The sequence below is a fragment of the Papio anubis genome, chromosome 2 (assembly GCF_008728515.1).
Source record: "Papio anubis isolate 15944 chromosome 2, Panubis1.0, whole genome shotgun sequence".
In the NCBI taxonomy this organism is placed as follows: domain Eukaryota; kingdom Metazoa; phylum Chordata; class Mammalia; order Primates; family Cercopithecidae; genus Papio; species Papio anubis.
Window position 1 is genome coordinate 102961331 of NC_044977.1, and position 20324 is coordinate 102981654.

Consider the following 20324-nt stretch of genomic DNA (forward strand, 5'->3'; position numbering starts at 1 on the left):
ACCAGGCTACTCACCCGGTGATGGACGTGTCCACCTCGTGCATCAGCGGCACCATCAGCACGAGGGTGTTGTCATGCAGGGATTCAGAGCGCTCCATGTTGCCACTGTGCAGGGAGAGGAGAATGAATAAACGCTGGCCAACACTAACTATCTGGCAGTGGGCTTTCTCTGTTCCACTTTACAGCTGAATCTCTACATTCGCCAGGGGCAGGTGGCACCTCATTGTCCTCAGTCTGTTTCTCGTCCCTGCACATATCTATCAAGGGCATTCTATTGTCTTGGCTGCGTTCCACACAAAGACGTGATGGTAAGTAGTTTATTCGGGAGGTGGCCCCAGGAAACGCCAGTAGGAGTGGAGAGTGGAGAAGGGCGACAGCGAAGGAAAGAAGACAATAAAGGCAAGCCATGCAGGAGGGTCGTGCTGTCAGAGCCAGGGCCCAGTCTCCTGGGGACTCTGTGAGGCAGAGTCAGTCTTCCTAGCTGAGGGCATGGGAGCCAGGCCTTTATCCACTGACTCCTGGGAGGAGCTGCTGCTGTGCTGGGGGTGGGGGTGGGACGGAATGAACCCCCTGGCACCTGCCTGTCAGGCAAGTGAGTGGGCTCTGGCCAGAGAAAGCCTCAGCAAGGGTGGCTGGTGCTGGGAGCTGGAATCTGCCGGGTTTGCGGATAGTTTGGAAAGGGTGAGGGTTGAGGGGTTATAGGCATGGCACCCACTGTGTGTACTACTTCTATAAGTGCCTGTTCCATGAACAATGGACCAATGAAGTTGGTCCACTGCAGCCAGGAAGGGGTTGCTAGACTTCAGCAGCTATGTCTCACCTGAAGGGACCACCCATCATCCATGGACAGCCAAGCCCAGGAAAGAGGCCCTGACCAAACCGACCACTGTAAACATCATGGAAGCTCTCGCCATAGACCTTGGCTATAGCAGGTCTTTGGGGGTAGATCAGGCATTGATAGTTTTTAAAGCTCCCCAGGTGATTCTAATATGCATCCACATAAGGCCTCCCACTCTGGGTGAGAAAGCACAGAAGGGGGATTCTTGTGAGATCATTCTGGAAAGGTGAATATCAGGGAACTGATGCTGTTAAGTGGCTACTATGTGCCAGGCACTATGCCGGCCATTTCTCAGCATGGCCCCACTGAGACCTCAGAGCAACCCCAGAGGGCGATGGAGCACCCACCTTTGACGGGTGAGGAGCAGCTCAGATAGGTCGGGTAACAGCCCAAGGCCCTGTGCAAATCAGAGCTGAGACTCTAATCAGCTCAGTCAGACTTGAAACCCGGGCTCTCTCAGCTGTGACTCCCATGCCTGATGCCAGATTTGGGGGCAAGGAGGAGGAGGAGCAAAAGAAGAAGGGATGAGAAGGAACAGGAGGAGGAGAGAGAAGACCTAGTTTCCCTTTATTACTTTACTAAATTTCTAATAGGAATTGTGATCATTATTCCTTAAGAAAATGCGTGGCTCTTGGGTACATGCTCTTGAACCTACATTCACAGTTGGTTCCCAAGTTCACCCTGCATGGGCAGAACAAAAGAGTTCCCCAGACCTGCTGAGGCTGGGCTCAGCTCATCCTGACTGTTCCCCACCACGCCGTTCCCTGAACATCTGCTGAGTTTCTGTCTTCTCTGTGCCCTCTCTCTGTCCCCTCCCAGCCCTGCCCCACTGCCTTCCTCTCTCACCCAGCAAGTGCTGAATGGCAACAGCACTTAAATAGCTCTCACATCCCCTCTCCTTCTCTCTCCTATTGTTCTGAAACAATGGTGCTGTGTGACGCTGACCCCACAGGGCCACAGTCTCTGCCCTGGCTCCTCATCTGTCTTCCTACATGGGGTGACATCAGTCCCTCATGGGCAGTCATAGTTTGCAAAAGCAGCAGGATCAGGTGCCCACACAGCCTGACTTCCTTGTCCTTCCTTTCCCAAGGGGTGACAAAAGCCTTGGGATCACTGCTGTGGGCAGGCCAAAGGCGACTCCCCTGTGGATGGGTTGACACCACCCTGGCCTGCTCCCGCCCCCACCCCAGCATCCTGCCAGGTCTTGCCCTGCCCTTTGTTTGGCCGGCTTAGGCCCAACCGTCTCATCTGTCATCGTGTGACTGCTCCAGAAAGAGCTAAGTTGAAAAGTTGAGATAAAGACGCCACACATCAAAAGGCTTCCCGTCATTCCAAAAGCTCATGAGCTGGGATACTTTCCAGTGGTCTGCAAAAGCCAGGCTGGTGGCTGCTGAGAGGATAGGTCTCGAGAAACTGCTCAGTCTCAATGGTATGTCCCCCTAAATCTACAGGCAGGCAAAGAGCCCTTCAAAGGGTGGTGACGGAAGAAAGGAACAACTGAGATTTTAACTGTAGTTTTCAAGATAAGGGGCTTTAAGGGTCTTTCCATCATAGCAGGGAGTCAAGTGCTGTGTGTGGGTGCCCTCTGGGGCAGTCAAACCATATCTTCACCAATGCCTGAAAAGAAATGAGTGTCTGAAATATTCTGGTGTGTGTTTAAAAGATAATATCGTCATCTTAACATTTGTGATTTAAGAAATTAGAAATTTTTATATTATCGAAGCTACAGATCCTAGGGCTTCCTGAAGCTCTGTAGCACTGTTAATGTACATGGGGGGTGTTCTTGAATTGAGTAGGTTACTGTCATTTTCTCCTGTGCCCAGCATTTAGCACTGAACCTGGTAAATAGAAGGTACACAATAAATATCTGCTGAGTGAAAATGTGCCCAGCACAGAGTAAGGGATTATAAACAGTGGTTCTTAGCCTTGGCTGCTCATTAGAATCATTTGGTGAGCCCTTTTGAACACTCCATTGCCCAGGTCTCACCCCAGGCAGAGGAAGGGTCAGGGTCTCTGGGGGTAGATCAGGCATCGATATTTTTGAAAGCTCCCCAGGCGATTCTAATACGCATCCAAAAACGGAGCACTGCTGCTGTGTGGACATGTTATTCTAACAAATGAACCTTTCACAATTGCAATACTGGCTCCCTGCCCTCTCTGACTGTTATGATTAGCTCTGAATGAGGTGGAGGCAGGAAGTGTCTTCTTTTAAGACAAGGGAAATCTCTTCCATGTCACATTCCTTTCCAGGCACACAGGCTACCTCAGGTGTGGAAGGACCAAGAGAGTACGCTGATGGGTCTGCCCAGCAAAGGCGAGTGTTCTGTGGATCCAAGAAATGGCAAGAGAATGAGAATTTTCAGGTTTGAATGGGCATCTGCTGCCCCTCATCAAATTCATCAGCCTCATGCTCTAGGGTCAAGCTGTTGCACTGTGCCACTCCCCTTTTCAAAAACTTTCAGTGGCTCCTCAGTGCCATCAGGATATAGTTCAGATTTTCTAGGTGACCTTTGTCCCCCATGGTCTAGCCCAGGTTCCTCTTTCAGCCCTGCCTCCCACTGTGCTTGTGTGTTCCCCATCCTTCTGAGAAGGTGCACAAACCCCCAGTACACCCCGTGCCCACCACCTACATAGGTGTAACAGGGCTTCTTGCCCCATGGACAGCCTCACTGCCGTGTTCATGTTGCTTCAGCCTGAAAACAGACTCCACTGTTTAAATGCTACCTCCTGACTGAAGCCCTTCTGGATTTTATGCAATGGGAATGAAATCTACCCTCTCTATGCTTTGCATAAGTTTCTGTTAGCTCATAGTCATGTTTTACGTGAATGTAAATTATGTGATCTTGAAAATAGTGTGAATAGAAAATAACTAAGTCTTGTGGACCAGTAAAAAGAAGGGGCTAAAAAGACATTATTGGGATAATTGGCATAATCAGAACATAAACTGCAGATTAGCTAATAGCATAGTGTCAATATTCAATTTCCTGAATGTGATAACTATATTAGCTTCTTAAGAGAACAGCCTCATTCTTGGGAATGCACACTGAAGTATTTATGAATCAAGAGGCATGATTTCTGCAACTTTCACATGGCTAAGAAAAAAAATTATATAGAAAGAGGATGATAAAACAGATGAGGCAAAATGTTAACACTGGGTGAATCTCAGTAAAGGGTATATAGGAATTCCTTGCACTATTCTTGTAACACTTCTGTTAAGTTTAAGATCATTTCCAAGTGAAAATGAAAAGGTTGCCTTGGGTGTCCAATCATCACCCCAATCAAAGCTTGTGTCTCTCTATTCGCCCACCTGAACGCCCCTCCCTCCACTGGAGCCACCAGCCAAGTGCTACCTAGATGCTGCTTCAAGGCATGGTGGATCTGCCCTGGAGAAGGCATCTGGTAACTCCCCAGAGGCCCCCACAGGCACCTGTGGCTATCCTGGAGAGGGGCAGGCACATGCTCCTGAGGGGAGAAGCTGCCACCCCACGATCCCCTTTCCTATCCGTCCACTTGGCTTCCAGGTTAAGCCCGCTCTTGAGTAGCATCTCTTGGGACCTCTGTCAACAGGCCTGGCCAGGCCCTCAGGCTGCAGGTGCCCTGCCCACTCCATCAAGGGATACAGCGCCATGTCCAAAAGCAGCAGCGGGCCCAGTCTGACAATTTGCAGAGGACATCTCTCTGATCTGGGAAATACACAGCCGAGTGGGAACTGACCTTGGACTAAAGCCTCACCCCCCTGGGCCTGTCTCTCCTCAGCTGTAGAATCATCACCTCGGAGTGGCTGATGCCCAGTTCCTCTCAGCTCAGTCTGCAGTGGTGGCTATGCAAGCAGCACTAGGCAACCACCATCCCCAAGAGATCCAATTCCACTTAGTGGCTCGAGGCTTTATCACCGAGTAACCATTTCTTCCTCCTCAGCATCCTGGGATTCATCAAAGCTTAACCAGGACACATCCTTTCCTGGTCCCATAAATCTCTTATCTTTGAAAAAAGTGTTTAAACCCCCCTTACCTCTGAGCAGTAACAACGAAGCTGAGAACTTCCTCTTCCCCAGACAGGTGGCTTGTATCAAAGATCACGCTGAATTCATACTAGGGAAAAAGGAAGTGGTATCTGGCATCAGCAGGCATTCCAAACTTAAACTGTTCTCTTCCATTTTCTGCAGTTTATGACCTCTGGAAGCTCATTTGCATGATAAGCTTTATGTTTTATGCATAGCTTTCTGACTAGCAGGCCAAAGGCACAGTCTTAACAGTAAAACCAAGCCTGATACATACTCTGGCCAGAGACCTGCTGCTCCTGTTCAGCCACTGAGGCTCTCTTTAGGAAGCGATGCGTTTACACTCTTAAACCGGGACTTACTAAGTTTCACTCACATCCCATCTTTTCAATTTCTGCCACATCTGCAAATTACATCACCTGGGATATTTGCTTCATATTATTATTGTCTTATTCTTTTAGTTTAAAGATTATTTTAAAAGAACAATTTATATCACTATCATAGATGGGAATTCAGGATCACTTGCCAAAAAGAGAAGGTAGTTGTAAAAATGAATACAATGAAAACAGAGCAATGTTGAATTCTGTTGCCTGTGGAAGCCTTTGAGCCTAAGGTCTACCCCATCTTTGCTGAAAAGGGAGATTCGCTGGTGATAGAGAAGTGTTAAAGATATGCTAGCAGGATTGGAAATGTTCTCCTGATCCATGTGGCTAGGATTAGAAGACTGTTGAAAAGTTTTATGAGCTGAATGTTTGTGTCTCCCCCACCTGCCACTCATCAAATTAATATGTGGAAGGCCTAACCCTCTATGTGATGGTATGTGGAGGTGGGGTCGTTGGAAGGTAATCAGGTTTAGATGAGGTCATGAGGGTGAGGCCTTCATGATGGAATTAGTGCACTCAGAAGAGAACACAAAGATCTCTCTCTCTCTCTCCATGCACACACACCAAGGAAAAGCCAGATGGGCACACATAGAGAAGGCGTTATTTATAAATCAGGAAGAGAGCTCTGGCCAGGAACTGAATCTGCTGGGACCTTGACCTTGAACTTCTCAACCTTAAGAACTATGAGAAATACATGTCTGTTGTTTAAACCACCCAGCCCAGGGTAATTTGTTATAGATGACTAAACTGACTAAGGCAGAAAGGGTCACTGTTAGGGTCAATGTTGTTCAGTGCTGTGTCCATGTATCGCCCACAATAACCTCATGAACCATCTAAAATTATCGAGTGTAATACTTAGTGGTGAACATCCTATGATTTGGGGGGCACTGCCCTAAGTAAATGGTGTTCATCATATACATGTCAGGCATGTGTGAGAATGTGGGAGGAACCCTTGGGTAGGGGTTTTAAGACCAGGTTCTACCACAAACTGTGTGATCTTGGCTAAAATACTGTCCTTGCATTTCAATAAAAAGAGGAGGTTGGACAAAATGGTTCTTAAATTTCATCGAACTCTGAAAGCCTATAACTTATATAATGTCTAAACCTTTGGGTTACATTATGGTGAATTCTAGGCAGTGGTCTAATATTTGCAACACTGGATTCTACTGAATGCTTCCTGAAAGCAACGGACATTGGTCCATTACAATGGACCATCATCTACAGTGAACATGGACATCTCTTTCTACACAGAACTTTCTGTTACTGTGGGACTTGTCAGCTTACAGTGGGGTGGGGGGCAGGTACAGAGACAGGGCAGGAAGAGGACAAGAAGGAAGGGGGAGGCAAGGTTTTGCCTGGTGTAGAGTTAGCACCGGGAGGAGACCTGAATTCAGTTAAACACACTAAAGAGCAAAGTGAGATGAGAGGCAAAAGAATTGGGTGAGAAGCTAAAATCAGGGATGGAGGCCTGGAAGAACAGAACGTCAGAAACTGGGCAGGCTGTGAGAGATAGAAACATATGGCCATCCAAGGTAAGCCAAGTATAGTCATGAGGCTTAGCAGGTGGCCTGGAGCCTGAGGACCTTCAAGGTTGGAAGGACATGGGAATGCACGCTGGGCTGCGGACACGGGGAGCCCCATCTCTGCTGGGTGACTTGTTGCGCTTTCTCCAGGGAATCACCCTCTGCTCCCATGCCCCCAATACCCAGGTTTAGTCAGTCTTGGTACAGGTCCCAGCATCTGTATGTGGTAGGAAAGTGGTGGCATTACCAGCTGGGAAAACAACCAACATTCCAATGTTCACACTTCTGTGGGCTCTATCACGATTTTGAGGGTTTTAACAAATGTTGGCTGGGCGCGGTGGCTCATGCCTGTAATCCCAGCACTTTGGGAGGCCGAGGCAGGTGGATCACTTAAGGTCAGGAGTTCAAGACCAGCCTGGCCAACATGGTGAAACTCCGTCTCTACTAAAAATACAACAACAACAAAAAAATAGCTGGGCATGGTGGTGGGCACCTGTAATCTCAGCTACTAGGGAAGCTGAGGCAGGAGAATCACTTGAACCCGGGAGGCCGAGGCTGCAGTGAGCCAAGATTGCACCACTGCACTCCAGCCTGGGCAACAGAGAGAGACTCCCTTTCAAAAACAAACAAGCAAACAAAAATTTGACAAAATTTAACTCTCCACTAGAGAGAGAAACACACATCTTAGGTCTGATATGTGATACAGGCTGGAGTTTAAAATGAAATGGAAACTGTTACAAGTTTTTCAATTAAGCCTATTATCTGTTACTCAAAAGATTTTATTTAAATTTGTGTGCAGAGGTGCCACATACATTACTAGAGGCAATAGTGTCCATGGATTGGGGTCGTCCTTCTTTATCTCCACCCTCACCCTACCTGGAGTCTAATGGGACTTGGTCTGTACTCTGCCAGCCACACGTAATCCATTTTCCAAGGGCACCCACTTATTGAGGCTTCCCTCCTCCTGGGGTGAATGTGGACAGAATGAGGAAGAGCGGCAGAAAAAAATCCGAGGAGTCATGGGCGTAAGAGTCACTGTGATTTTGCCAAGATCACACAGTTTGTGGTAGAACCTGGTCCTATAACTCCTACCCAGGGGTTCCTCCCACATTCCCACATGTGCCTGACATGTATATGGTGAACACCATTTGTTTGGGCCACTGTTTCGCAAATCACAGGATGTTCACACTGGGAGTGGTACACTAAGATTATTTTAGGTGGTTCATGAGATTATCTTGGGGGATACATGAACACAGCACTGAACAATATTGACCCTAACAGTGAGAGAGTTATTACCTTTTTGCCCTAGTCAGTTTGGGATTCCATCACAAATTACCCTAGTCTGGGTGGTTTAAACATTAATTTCTCACAGTTCTGAAGGCTGCAAAGTCCAAAATCGAGGTGCAATCAATGGGGCTTTTATGGGTTCAAGTGATTTGCTAAGAAATGACCAAGTCTTCTCCCTCACCATAACATTCTCACCATTGGTTTACAAAACAGCTACTAGATACTGGGACCAAAGAGTCTTAGAGATTAAAATGATCTGATTGTACGACCCAGGCAGGACAAAAGGATGAAGCTTTCGCTTTTTTTTTTTGGCGACAACAGAGTCTCGCTCTGTCGCCCAGGCTGGAGTGCAGTGGCACGATCTTGGCTCACTGCAACCTCTGCCTCCCAGGTTCAAGTGATTCTCCTGCCTCAGCCTCCTGAGTAGCTAGGACTACAGGCACGTGCCACCATGCCCGGCAAATTTTTTGTATTTTTAGTAGAGATAGAGTTTCACTATGTTAGCCAGGATGGTCTTGATCTCCTGACCTCGTGATCCACTTGCCTTAGCCTCCCAAAGTGCTGGGATTACAGACATGAGCCACCACGCCCGGCCAGCTTTCATGTTTTTAAGGGAAAAAAGGTAGACAAAGGAATATGAGATTTCCTTCAAATCATGGCAGGGAAAACAGCTTCCATTTCCAAAGGGAGACTTGGTCTTTTAGATTCTAATTTTGCCTCCAACCACCAAATCTTTTTACCTATGTTTGTATCTCCTTACAATGATGGCACATACTAGAATGTCCCAACAATGTCTGAAGATTCGGTAGTATACCATTTGAACTTAGAAAATCTGTCTCCACACCAATACCAAAGTGACTTAATTTCTTTACTCTTTTTAAAAATGAAGTGGGATACAGGTATTTGTGTTTTGAGAATTTTGAGAGGTCTCTTCAGAAAACTGTGAGCACCCAAGGGAGTGACAGAGTCAGGACTAGAGGTGACAGACCACATCTTCTCCTGTGTTGCCTAGGGGACTCAAAGAGGCACAGAAAGTCCCACAAAAAAAATTATTTTCAGAAGCCCAACTAAATGGCACTTGCCACAGTGCAGAGGCCGTGGTGTGTCCTTCACTTTCACATTTGGGGTACATCATGTGCATCAAAGAGAAAGACCACGTGGCGCAGCCCCTCTGGAGTATACCCCGGTGTACACTGCCAGCGACAGGAGTGTGGCAGGGCTTCAGTGGCCGCCCCAGCTGCTATGGGAGGCAGGGGGGTAGGAGAACTCCTCACCTCAGGGAGACAGTGGCGGAATCAGTGGCTGGTGGGAAGGGCTGGGGCCTGCTGCCGAGGAACGGTCCCATCTGTGTCCCTTACCTTTGACTTTGACCTCATGAAAGGAAATCCCACGCTGCATTTGAGGAAGTCCGATTCCAGCAGCTCACAGGAGATGCCCATCTCCTCCTGAAAGAAAAAGCACCAACAGATGAGTCAGCTGCATGAAAGGCAGGTGTGCAGGAGCAGGCTCCACGGGGCAATCGAGTCCTTTGGAGCAGTGCTCAGACGGTAGGCACCAGTAGGACAAGGTGCCCTGACCAGGCCGTCTCCAGGCCCCTTCTAGCTGCCCACCTTTCCCACGGGTTCCCTGGGAAGACAGGTAAGAGGACAAAACTGGCCGAGCGCGGTGGCTCACGCCTGTAATTCCAGCACTTTGGGAGGCTGAGAGGCAGATTGGATCATGAGGTCACCACCACCTCTACTAAAAATACAAGAATTAGCCTGGCGTGGTGGTGCGGCCTGTGGTCCCAGCTTACAGGGCTGAGCAGAATGGCGTGAACCCGGGGGCGGAGCTGCGGGTGAGTGGAGATGGCACTCAGCCTGGGCATTAGCGAGACTCCATCTCAAAAAAAAAAAAAAAAAAGAGGACAAAACTACTCTTTACTCCTAACTAATGCTTTGGGTTCAAACCCTAGGGTGGTCCTGGTGAGGTGGGCTGGACCATGGGTGAGCTGGAGACCTCCTAAAGTTTGGATGAAAACACAACCCTGTCATCTTCCTGGCCCCTCTCTCCTAAGCCCACACCCTAATCCTGCCTTTTCAGATCTTGGTGGTTTAGGAAAGACAAACTCTAAGAAAATCGCACTAAGAAAAGAGAGGGTTTCTTCCTAAAACCTGAAGCAGTGAGGGCTGGGCTGTCCACAGGCAAGTCTCCCCAGGGTGTGGGGAGGGTACAAGGGTGAGGAGAGGTTTCCAAGCGTAGCCTGCTTAGGCCGGACTCTGCACACAGCGGCTTGAGAGAACCAGAAGAGAAAGGCTGTAGGGAACTGCTGTCTCTCCACCTGGGCACATGGCTTCCAACCAAGGTGAAAGGAAAGCCAAGAGGCTCTTCACAAGCCACAGGACTTCTCAGAGTCACTGAAAGCAAATCAAGACTTCCAAGCGGAAACAGCATGTTTACAGATTTTGGAGGAGAAGGTACAGAGGTCCTCCAATTTCCAAGACTCCCATCTCAGCTCAGACTAACATTTCAAGGCATTTGGACAGGCGGATGAAAAATATTTTTATTGTGTGTCCAACTGGTAAAAACATATGAGCATTTACCATAATATATCTACTTAAACTATCCAATTATATGTATCTTTTATTCTAATACATTATGAACATTATCAAAAGCACCACAAATAAAGGTGATAAAAGGTAAATAATCTATGGGGCTAGAAATCAAGACAGTAATTGTGGAATAAGTGGAAGGAAGGAAGTTCTGAGTGCAGGTTACACAGGTTTGATCCTTTTGTGAAAGTTCATTGAGCTGGGAACTTAATAACTTGTATATTTTTGTTTGTTTGTTAAACATCAGTACACCCTTACTTAGAAAATAGCAATGAAACAAAACCCCCAAAAGCCCAAATACAATTAAACAAAAGATAAGAGATATACAAATATAAAACTAAACTCTAATATATCTTTTTAGCATCCAGTCTCGGCTATAACTGATCTCAATGATGATTAGTTTTCTAATAGCTCTCTGTGCTTTTAGCAAGTGTTATTTGCACAGAGATCCGGGATCACCTGCATTAGTATCACCTTGGGAGCCTCTTGGGGAGGGGGGAGGGATGGCATTGGGAGTTATACCGGATGTAAATGACGACTTGATGGGTGCTGACGAGTTGATGGGTGCAGCACGCCAACACGGCACAAGTATACGTATGTAACAAACCTGCACGTTATGCACATGTACCCTAGAACTTAAAGTATAATAATAAAAAATAAATAAAAAATAAAAAATAAAATAAAATTTTTTAAAAATGCAGATTCCTGGGCAACACTCTAATTGCATTGCATGAGTCTTTTCTGAGTAGACACAGAGACTGCAGGGTCTGGGATGAGCATTTTCAGTACATAGTGAGCGATAAAGTTAGTGATTTTGCCGGGTAATGATGTTTGGTAGCTGCTGCTATGAGCTTTCCTCCCCCTTCAGTCCATTCGGCTGGCTGCCAGAGGAAGCTTCTTAAAATACGTCTCTCCCCAGTGCAAACAGAATAAAGTCTGAAATCTTAATCCCAGCTTCCATTTTGGCCCTTCCTTTTCTGTTGTTGTTCTTCCACTCCTGCCCCATGGCACATATACGCTACTATTCTACACACACCCTGCCTGCTCTTATGTCCACACCTCCGTTTAAGTTGTCCTCACCGTCAAGGAGCACCTTTCCTCAGCCCTTCCTCTGAGGTTTTCTTCCTCCGTCTTGTCCCCAACACTCAGGGATGGAGGCTCATGCATGTAACATGCGAATGGCACAGGATTCAGAACAGGCCCTGAGCAGGCACTGAGTAGCTGAGCTGTCGTATCACACACATTTCAGCACTGAGGGAACTGGTCTGAGAGATGTTAGTCACTGTCCTTGTAGAGCTCAGAGTTCAGAAGGGATGGGGAGCTCCCAGCAGAGACACAGATATTTACCTGGCTGTGTGATGGCAAGTGTGAGGGCTGCTCTTAGAACCTAGAGAACAGGCATTGGCAATTTCAATAAGGAAAACCAGAGAGTAATTTCTCAAATGCTGTTTCAAGAACTGCATGGCATTAATGATTCACCATAGGTGGCCTTTCACTACCATCTTCTTCCCCATATTCCTCCTGCCAGAAGCAACACCCACAATTGTCCCAAGTAGACACTACCCTAAATCCTGGCTAATCGGCCTGTTGACATCAGAGGCAGCAAGCCAAAGTCTTATACGACCTTAGTTCTCTTGGTTTCCTGGGGACGGTCCTGGTTCATGTTTGTCATTCTGGTATTATTACTCTAAAGAGTGTCCCAGGATAAACAAATATATATGTAATATATATATAATATATAAAATATATATGTATAATATATAATATATATTTATTTTATATATACATATATATTACATGCTTACCTAACTCTGTTACCAATTTCCCTTGTAATGCCCAATACCTCACTGGGAATTCCTTTCAAACCAGGAGAGAAGCTTTAGTTTTAAGTCAAAGGCCTATCTGTTCTTGAAGTAAACATTTATTGGTCAGGCGCTGTGGCTCACGCCTGTAATCCCAGCACTTTGGGAGGCCAAGGCAGGCAGATCACGAGGTCAAGAGACTGAGACCAGCCTGGCCAACATGGTGAAACCCTGTCTCTACTACAAATACAAAAATTAGTTGGGCGTGGTGGCGCATACCTGTAGTCCCAGCTACAGTACCTGTAGCACCAGTAGTCCTCAGGAGGCTGAGGCAGGAGAATTGCTTGAACCGGGGAGGTGGAGGTTGCAGTGAGCCGAGATCACATCACTGTACTCCAGCCTGGCGACAGAGTAAGACTCTGTCTCAAAAATAAAAATAAAAATAAAAATAAAACAAAAAGATATATTGCCCCAAAGACTTCTCAGTTTTCGCATGTGTGAAATAAATGTCTTCAAACATTTACTCTGGGACTTGAGAAAACCTCAGTTTAATTAGCTTTGACCTAAGACAACAGTACTTCTGATCATTCAAAAGCTGCTCAGCTACCTTATTTTTGTTAATTCCCAAATGCTAGAAAATAACATTTATCTCAGCATTTATTTAACTATTCCTGGTCTCTCTTCCACTTTACTCAGTCGAATAAAAATTTCAAAATTCTGGTTAGATCTTGGTGAGGACAGGCCAAAAGAGTAAACCAAAGACATCATCTCTAGGAACAAGAGAGCTGAGCCTATGGCTCATGACTCATGTGCTCCGGGATGGTGTTACAGGAAGGAATGTCATGGATTACCCTTCTGCCGCCTGTCAGCACCAACATAGCTGTTTATACTGGCCATATAAACTGCCCTGACCAAATGTTTTTAATTCTATACCCCTCTCTTCTACTACTGTGATTTCCAAGGAGGCCCAGAGGTGTATCAGAGCATGTGTTTTGGCAAACACTACCACTCCTTGTGTGGATGCTGGCAGTGCTCCACTCAGAACCCCCTTACTAGATAGGTACAACAGCTTGAAAGGAATTGCTTTGCCTGGGAGGTTATGACACCTTCCCCAAAAGCCTTCCATAGCCTCTGATTGACGTGAGTACCCAAGGATGTTCCCTTTGCCTCAAGACACGACCAACTCTGTTGTACAATTAATGTTCCAGAGCTCCCATGGGACTGGGTGAAGCAGACTCCAGCTGAGCCCACATGCCTGTTTGGCTCCTTCCCTTCATTCTGCTCCATTCGCTCCTCTTGCCCCAATAAATCCCTTTCATGAGAATCCATCTCGGGTGCTGCTTCTGGTGAACCTGACCTCAGATAATACTCTTCCCTTATGAGGCTGCTGGCACTGAGAGCCACTGGAAAGTACTAGACATTTGCTCCCAGGTGGGGAGAGGCAATGAAAGGAGGATGAGGAGAAAGCTCACATGTTTATGATTCTTGTTTAAATCCATCCTAAGGAAGAGAAAACATCCCTAACTGCAGTTTATAAAGGCTATAAGGCTTCCGCATTAGGGGAGCCCTTCATTCAAGGCAACACCAGTACCCACTTTGTTCTCCTGGTTTCGGATCATGCCCAGGGCATAACCTTAAAAAGCAGAGTCATCATGGAGTCACATGTCTTCTTGGTAGCCAGGCAGGTACCCAAGAGTCACAGACATACCCACAATGTAATTCTTTTAAATAAAAATAAAATCTCATATTTAAAATGGATTGAATTTTAAAAACCAATTCAATTAAAAATACAAATTTTGGGGAGATATGGCTAATCTAAGCTGTCCCCAGCTCTAGGCAACATGGCAGTGGAGAGCGCTCTGGTTGGGGGTTGCCTATGACCTCTGCCAGGCACTTGGTATCCACCAGGATACATATGGGAGAGATTCCAGGGACCAGGCTTCTCCTGTGCTCTGATTGCTTCCACGTTCCAATCACTGCCTACACTGGCTTTAACTTAGAGAACTTAACGTTAGCATTTATCAAGGCTGATGGTTATGAGATGCTCGGCTGACCGGGAACACGGACCAGTGAACAAACTGTCTATCTAATGTCCCTGATTGCCAGTGTAGACATCTCATTATCTGATTACAATACAATGCAAATCAAATACAGAGTGAAACAGAAATCTTGCTCTAAAAGATGCAGACTTTCATGAAATCAATGAAAGTGATGTTGAAAAATGGATAAAACCACTGCAAAACCACTGATAAATCTGGATCTGGCAGAGTTAGATCAGTTAACTGTTGAAAGAGTCAAAATTCTCTTGGATACGACTTTAAGATGCTTCGGAAGACAAAGATTTAATTTAAAAAGATCAAGAGAAGCCCTTACGAAAAACTGGCCATTGTAAAAATGATCCTTTCGTGATTATACCGAAAACCAGACAAAATATGAAGCAAAGGATGTTATCTTATGCAACAGCAGGAAAATTCACATACAAAAGCTGCCTATCCAGCACTCAATTCCTTCTTTTGTTTCAGAAGTTAGGGCACTGCTATTTTAAAGACTCTAATAAAGCAAATAATCTTTTGCCTTGGGTCTAAGATATCTTTGACAATTATAATTACAATGTTTTGAGTGTCATTGAATAAATGCAGGATAAAATAAACCTAATTTCATAATTTTTAGCTGCACATTTCAAGCAAGGTCTCAATCAAAACTTTAAAAAAGATTTTTATTATAAAATTTTAGACCCTATTTTAAGAGGATTCACATAACTGGCCTTTTCCCCAGTTCCACTTTTCCTTGTCTGGCAAGGACGTTCAATACTCTCAAGGGCTTCTCGCTGAAGATTATGGAAGATTCAATTAAAAATTTCTACTAACATACAGATGGTCCCTGACTTATGATTCTACTTAAGATTTTTCAACCTTCTGATGGTGCAAAAGCAATAGGTATTCAGTAGAAAGTGGTAGAAAACTGTACAATACTCTCAAGATGCTGGGCAGTGCAGCGAGCTGTAGCACCTTGTCAGCCACATCATCACCAGGGTAAACAACCGATACTCTAAGGAGAGCTGTGTTGCCAGATGATTCTGCCCAATTGTAGGTTAATAGAACTGTTCTGAGCATGTTTAAGTAGGCTAGGCTAAGCTATGATGTTTGGTAGGTTGGGTGTATTAAATACATTTTCAACTTATGATATTTTCAACTAATTATGGGTTTATCAGGACATAACCCCAACATAATTCAAGGAGCATCTGCACATTACTCTCAGGATCAGGAAATCATCAGTTAACATTTTAAAAAACACAGTGATGAAAAGCATAGTTGATTTATGCATATTCATTTCTGTATTCTCAGTGCCTGGCACTTAGCCTAGAACTTAGTAGCTCCTGAGTTTGCATTTATTAAATGAATAGGCCTTGACTTGTGGAAGATTCCAAAGAAGGGGCTGCAAGAAGCAGCTCATTTGCTGGTCTGCCTGGCACAAGAGATGCTTGCCTTGGCAAAGACCTTCTCTCATCCAGACATACCTTGGCTGTCCCAGCCCTGGAAGCTTGGCCAGCAGAGCCAGGCTCCAGCCCTGTTTGTAACGTGCAGAGGTTGGAAGAATCGAATAATGAAATTAGTGAGCCTCTTTGGCCTCCGGGCTCCTTCCTCCCAATCATACAAGCATTTGATGTCAGTCTAGACTCAGGCCTTACTTGACCATGAATGCAGTGCTCTTTGGGAACAGAATATCTTTGTGGTCAGTGACCTGTTTATGCTCAATGCTAGGTAGAGTTTGAAGTCTGACTTCTAACTTCCTAGTTCTCACATGTGTTTGTTAAACTGAAGACGACCCTGGTGTCTCTACATCTGACTGTCAGTCTGGCAATTTAGTGTTCCTCTAAGACCCTTTCCTTCTTCCAGACACAACAAGCATGACCCTTGTGGGCTGGTAAAAGGGGCCCCACATTAACTCACTTAATTTAGAATTCGGCTAAATTTTGGAAGCACTTTATCCCCAAATTCCGTAATCAACTGAGGTGTCAGAGGTGAGCAGAGGTTCTCAATAACCTGGCTCAATGAGTTAACACAAAATATTCTCAGCAAACACTTTATTAGCGGCACTCAATGATGAGTCAGCTTGAACCTTACCAGAACAAATAGTCGTATTCCCAGAGGGGAATCCTTTGGGATTGAGCCATAAAGTTCCTACCCATGAAGAAAAACACATGAGCTTGCAGCATAGAAAGTGTACAACCTTTGGCATTAGCGCCCCAATTTTGATTACTGACTCAGATATATACCAGCAATGTGCTGTCAGGCAAATCAGGTATCCTTTCTATAAGCCTCGAGACCCTTACCAGTAAAATGAAGTCATAACAGGCGCCTTATAGGAGTATTGCTGGACTACCACTGCTGATGCATGTAGGATGGAGTACGTAGCCTCTACTTAGTCATGGTTTACTGTGTGCCAGGTAGTGTTTTAAATCCATTATCTAAAAACTCTATGGATAGCTTCTCTTTATTCCCGTTTTATGAGGGGAAACTGGAATGCGAAGTTTTATCACTTGCCCAGGGTTTCCCAGTTGGTAAATGATGGAGCCAGGATGCGAGCTGGACACATTCCTTCCCAAAGCTCCTCTGCATGTTCTCCTTCAATCTTAACTTCCTTTCCTGACCCAACCCCCCCTGCATATCTCCTTACAGAACATGACATGGTGCTTTGAATACACATGGGTATGGGGAAAGGGCCTGTCATTTGAACAGCTTATGAATTACAGACTCCAGCCATCAAAACACACTCTTCCATGTACTAGATTCACACAATACCTTGTCTCCTGCCACTTGCTCAGGCCCTGATGATACACTCTTGGCTGAGGGTTTCTCAGGGATAGTCCTGGAGTCAGAACAAACACAAGTCATCGTACTCTTGAATCAAGGAAGAGTACACAATACATAACTATGAAAATATGAACCTCCCACTGGAATGAAGCCACACAAGCAAGCACTCCTGTTGATCCCTGAGCAGAGATGCAGAGGGTGAACTGTTGTTGATGCGCTAGTCAAACTTCTGAAAGAGGCTCATGTAGTCAATCCATAAGGGGTCATGAAAAATCAGAGGCAGATGGGATCTGAGAAGTCACAGAGAAGGTGCTTTTCTTTGTATCCAGAATGTTGGCAACATGAAGACCAAGTATAAGCCTTGCTGGGGTCTTAACATACTCAAAGTTTCCCTCTGAAAGGACTTATACATCATCCATCTGTACATTCATTCATTCACTCACCAATCATCTAACAAACACCTACAAGATGTGAGACACAGAATGGGCAGAATACAAATGACAGGTAAGAAGGGATCTCGGCCGGGCTCGGTGACTCACAACTGTAATCCCAGCAATTTGGGAGGCCTAGGTGGGTGGATCACCTGAGGTCAGGAGTTTGAGACCATCCTGGCCAACATGGTGAAACTCCATCTCTACTAAAAATACAAAAAATTAGCTGGGCGTGTTGGCAGACGCCTGTAATCCCAGCTACTTGGGAGTCTGAGGCAGGAGAATCACTTGGACCCAGGAGGCGGAGGTTGCAGTAAGCGGAGATTGTGCCATTGCACTCTAGGCTGGGGCAACAAGAGAGAAACTCTGTCTCAAAAAAAAAAGAGACAGCATTTAGTAAGCAAAGACTCCAAATTAACACATTTTAATAGAGAAGGAAAGAGTATTGGTTTAATATGATCCAGCCTACAAGGGACCTAAATAAATTGTTCCAAGAGCTCACAGCAGGGTGCCACCCTCTTTGCCTGGTGGAGTAAATAAAAAAGCAAGTATATCAAAAAAAGGTGACTTTAGGGTGGGCCTTGAAAGGATAAGAATTTGCCTCATTTGGGTGGAGCACTATGATGGGAGAGGCAGTGACATAGTAGCAGAGAAGGTGAAATGAATGGGGTGGACGTTTCGGGACAAGGCTAGTACAGGGTAGCACCAAGAGAGACAGCACCAGGGCAAGTGGCAGCTGTGTGCCCAGAGGCTGAGTGGCATTCCTTCCCTTGATGTGAGCCCGAGGCTTCCAGCTCCACAGGCTCTGAAGCCAGCTTCTGAATGACACTGCAGATCTACCTGTGAAGAACTTTCATCCTCTGCTCCTGGGAGAAATACTGAAGTCAGAGGGCAGATGAGAAATACTGAAGTCAGAGGGCAAATGTGTAATTTCCAATAAGTGATATAGTTGCCCTGTGCAACATGGGGCTTCTATCAGCAGGGCCAGAGAATTCCTGTCTTGGAGATCAAAAAGGGAAAGCAGTTGCAATCAGAAGGTTGCTTAGTGAGTTAAGGAAGAATTTTACATTTTGAGTACCCCTCTGTTTATTCATTAACTCATTGAAGAGCTATTCACTGACTGCTGCCCCATATCAAGCCCTGTTCTAGGGGATGGGGCTACAATGGCAAACATGGTCCTGCCGAAACAGCACACGTAGCCTATAGGTGGAGATGGCAAAAACAAAAAACTCAAAAGGAAATGAAAAATAACTGGCCGAGCACGGTGTCTCACGTCTGTAATCCCAGCACCTTGGGAGGCCGAGGCAAGGGGATCACTTGAGGCCAGGAGTTTATGACCAGCCTGGCCAACATAACAAAACCCTGTCTCTACTAAAAACACAAAAATTAGCCCGGTTGTGGTAACACACACCCGTAGCCCCAGCTACTTGGGAGGTTGAGGTGGGAGGATCGACTGAACCTAGGAGGCGGAGGATGAACCCAGGAGGCGGAGGTTGCAGTGAGCCAAGATCGCACCACTGCACTCCATCCTGGGCGACACATAGAGACTCTGCCTCCAATAATAATAATAATAATAATAATAATAACAACAACAACAATGACAAAAGTAGCAAAAGAAAAACTGGATAATCTGGATATCATCAAAATTTAAAACTCACGTGTTTCAAAGGACACCATCAAGAAAGTGAAAAAATCTACAGGATGAGAATATTTTGAATAATATGTCTAATAGGAACTTCAGGATATATTTTTAAAAAGTCTTGCAGCTCAATAATAAAAAGATAAGTAACCCAACTAACAAATGGGTAAAGGATCTGAATAGTTTTTCCAAAAAATACATACAGATGGCCAATAATCACATGAAAAGATGCTCAACATCATTAACCTTCAGGGAAATCTAAATCAAAACCACAATGAGATACTACTTCATACTCATCAGAATGGCTACAATAAAAAAGACAATAACAAACGCTGTACAGGATGTGGACAAACTAGAACCATTATATACTACTGGTGGGAATGTAAAACAGTATAGTGGCTTTGAAAAGCAGCCTGGCAGTTTTTTAACTATGAAATATAAGTTACCATGCAACCCAGCAATCCCACTCTTAGGTATGTACCCAAGAGAAATAAAAACAAGAGCCCACACAAAAACGTGTACACAAATATTGATAGCAGCATAATTTGTAATAGACAAAAATTGGAAACAATCTAATGTCCAGCAACTGATGAATGAATAAACACAATGTGGTATATCCATACAATGGAATATTATTCAGCCATGTAAAGGAATGAAGTATGACACATGCCACAAACAAATGAACTCTGAAAACATTATGCTAAGTGACAGAAGCCAGTCACAAAGGACTGGCTCCATTTCATATAAATGATTCCACTTATACACAATGTCCAGAATAGCCAAATCTAGAGAGACAGAAAGTAGATTTGTGTTTGCCTTGGGCTGGTGGAAATAGGGGAAAGGGTATGGCAGCTAAGAAGTATGGGGATTCTTTTTGAGGCAATGAAATGTTCTAAAATTGACTGTGGCATTTCAGATGTACAACTCTGAAAATATACTCAAACCCACTGAATTGTATACTTGAAAAGGGTTAATTGCATGGCATCTGAACTACATCTCAATGAACCTGTTTAAAGT

The 20324-nt window shown here is 45.2% G+C and overlaps 1 protein-coding gene across 1 annotated transcript in view; it reads right to left on the reverse strand.

The window, feature by feature from the left end:
* The window catches only part of ITGA9 (integrin subunit alpha 9), a 390243-nt gene that overhangs the window by 81816 nt on the left and 288103 nt on the right, over positions 1–20324 (reverse strand). Inside the window, exons 19-21 of the mRNA XM_021934572.2 lie at positions 9389–9475; positions 4849–4928; positions 15–104 (exon numbers count right to left, since the gene is read on the reverse strand). Of these exons, the coding sequence (XP_021790264.2) occupies positions 15–104; positions 4849–4928; positions 9389–9475 (257 nt within the window). The remainder of the gene's footprint in view (positions 1–14; positions 105–4848; positions 4929–9388; positions 9476–20324) is intronic.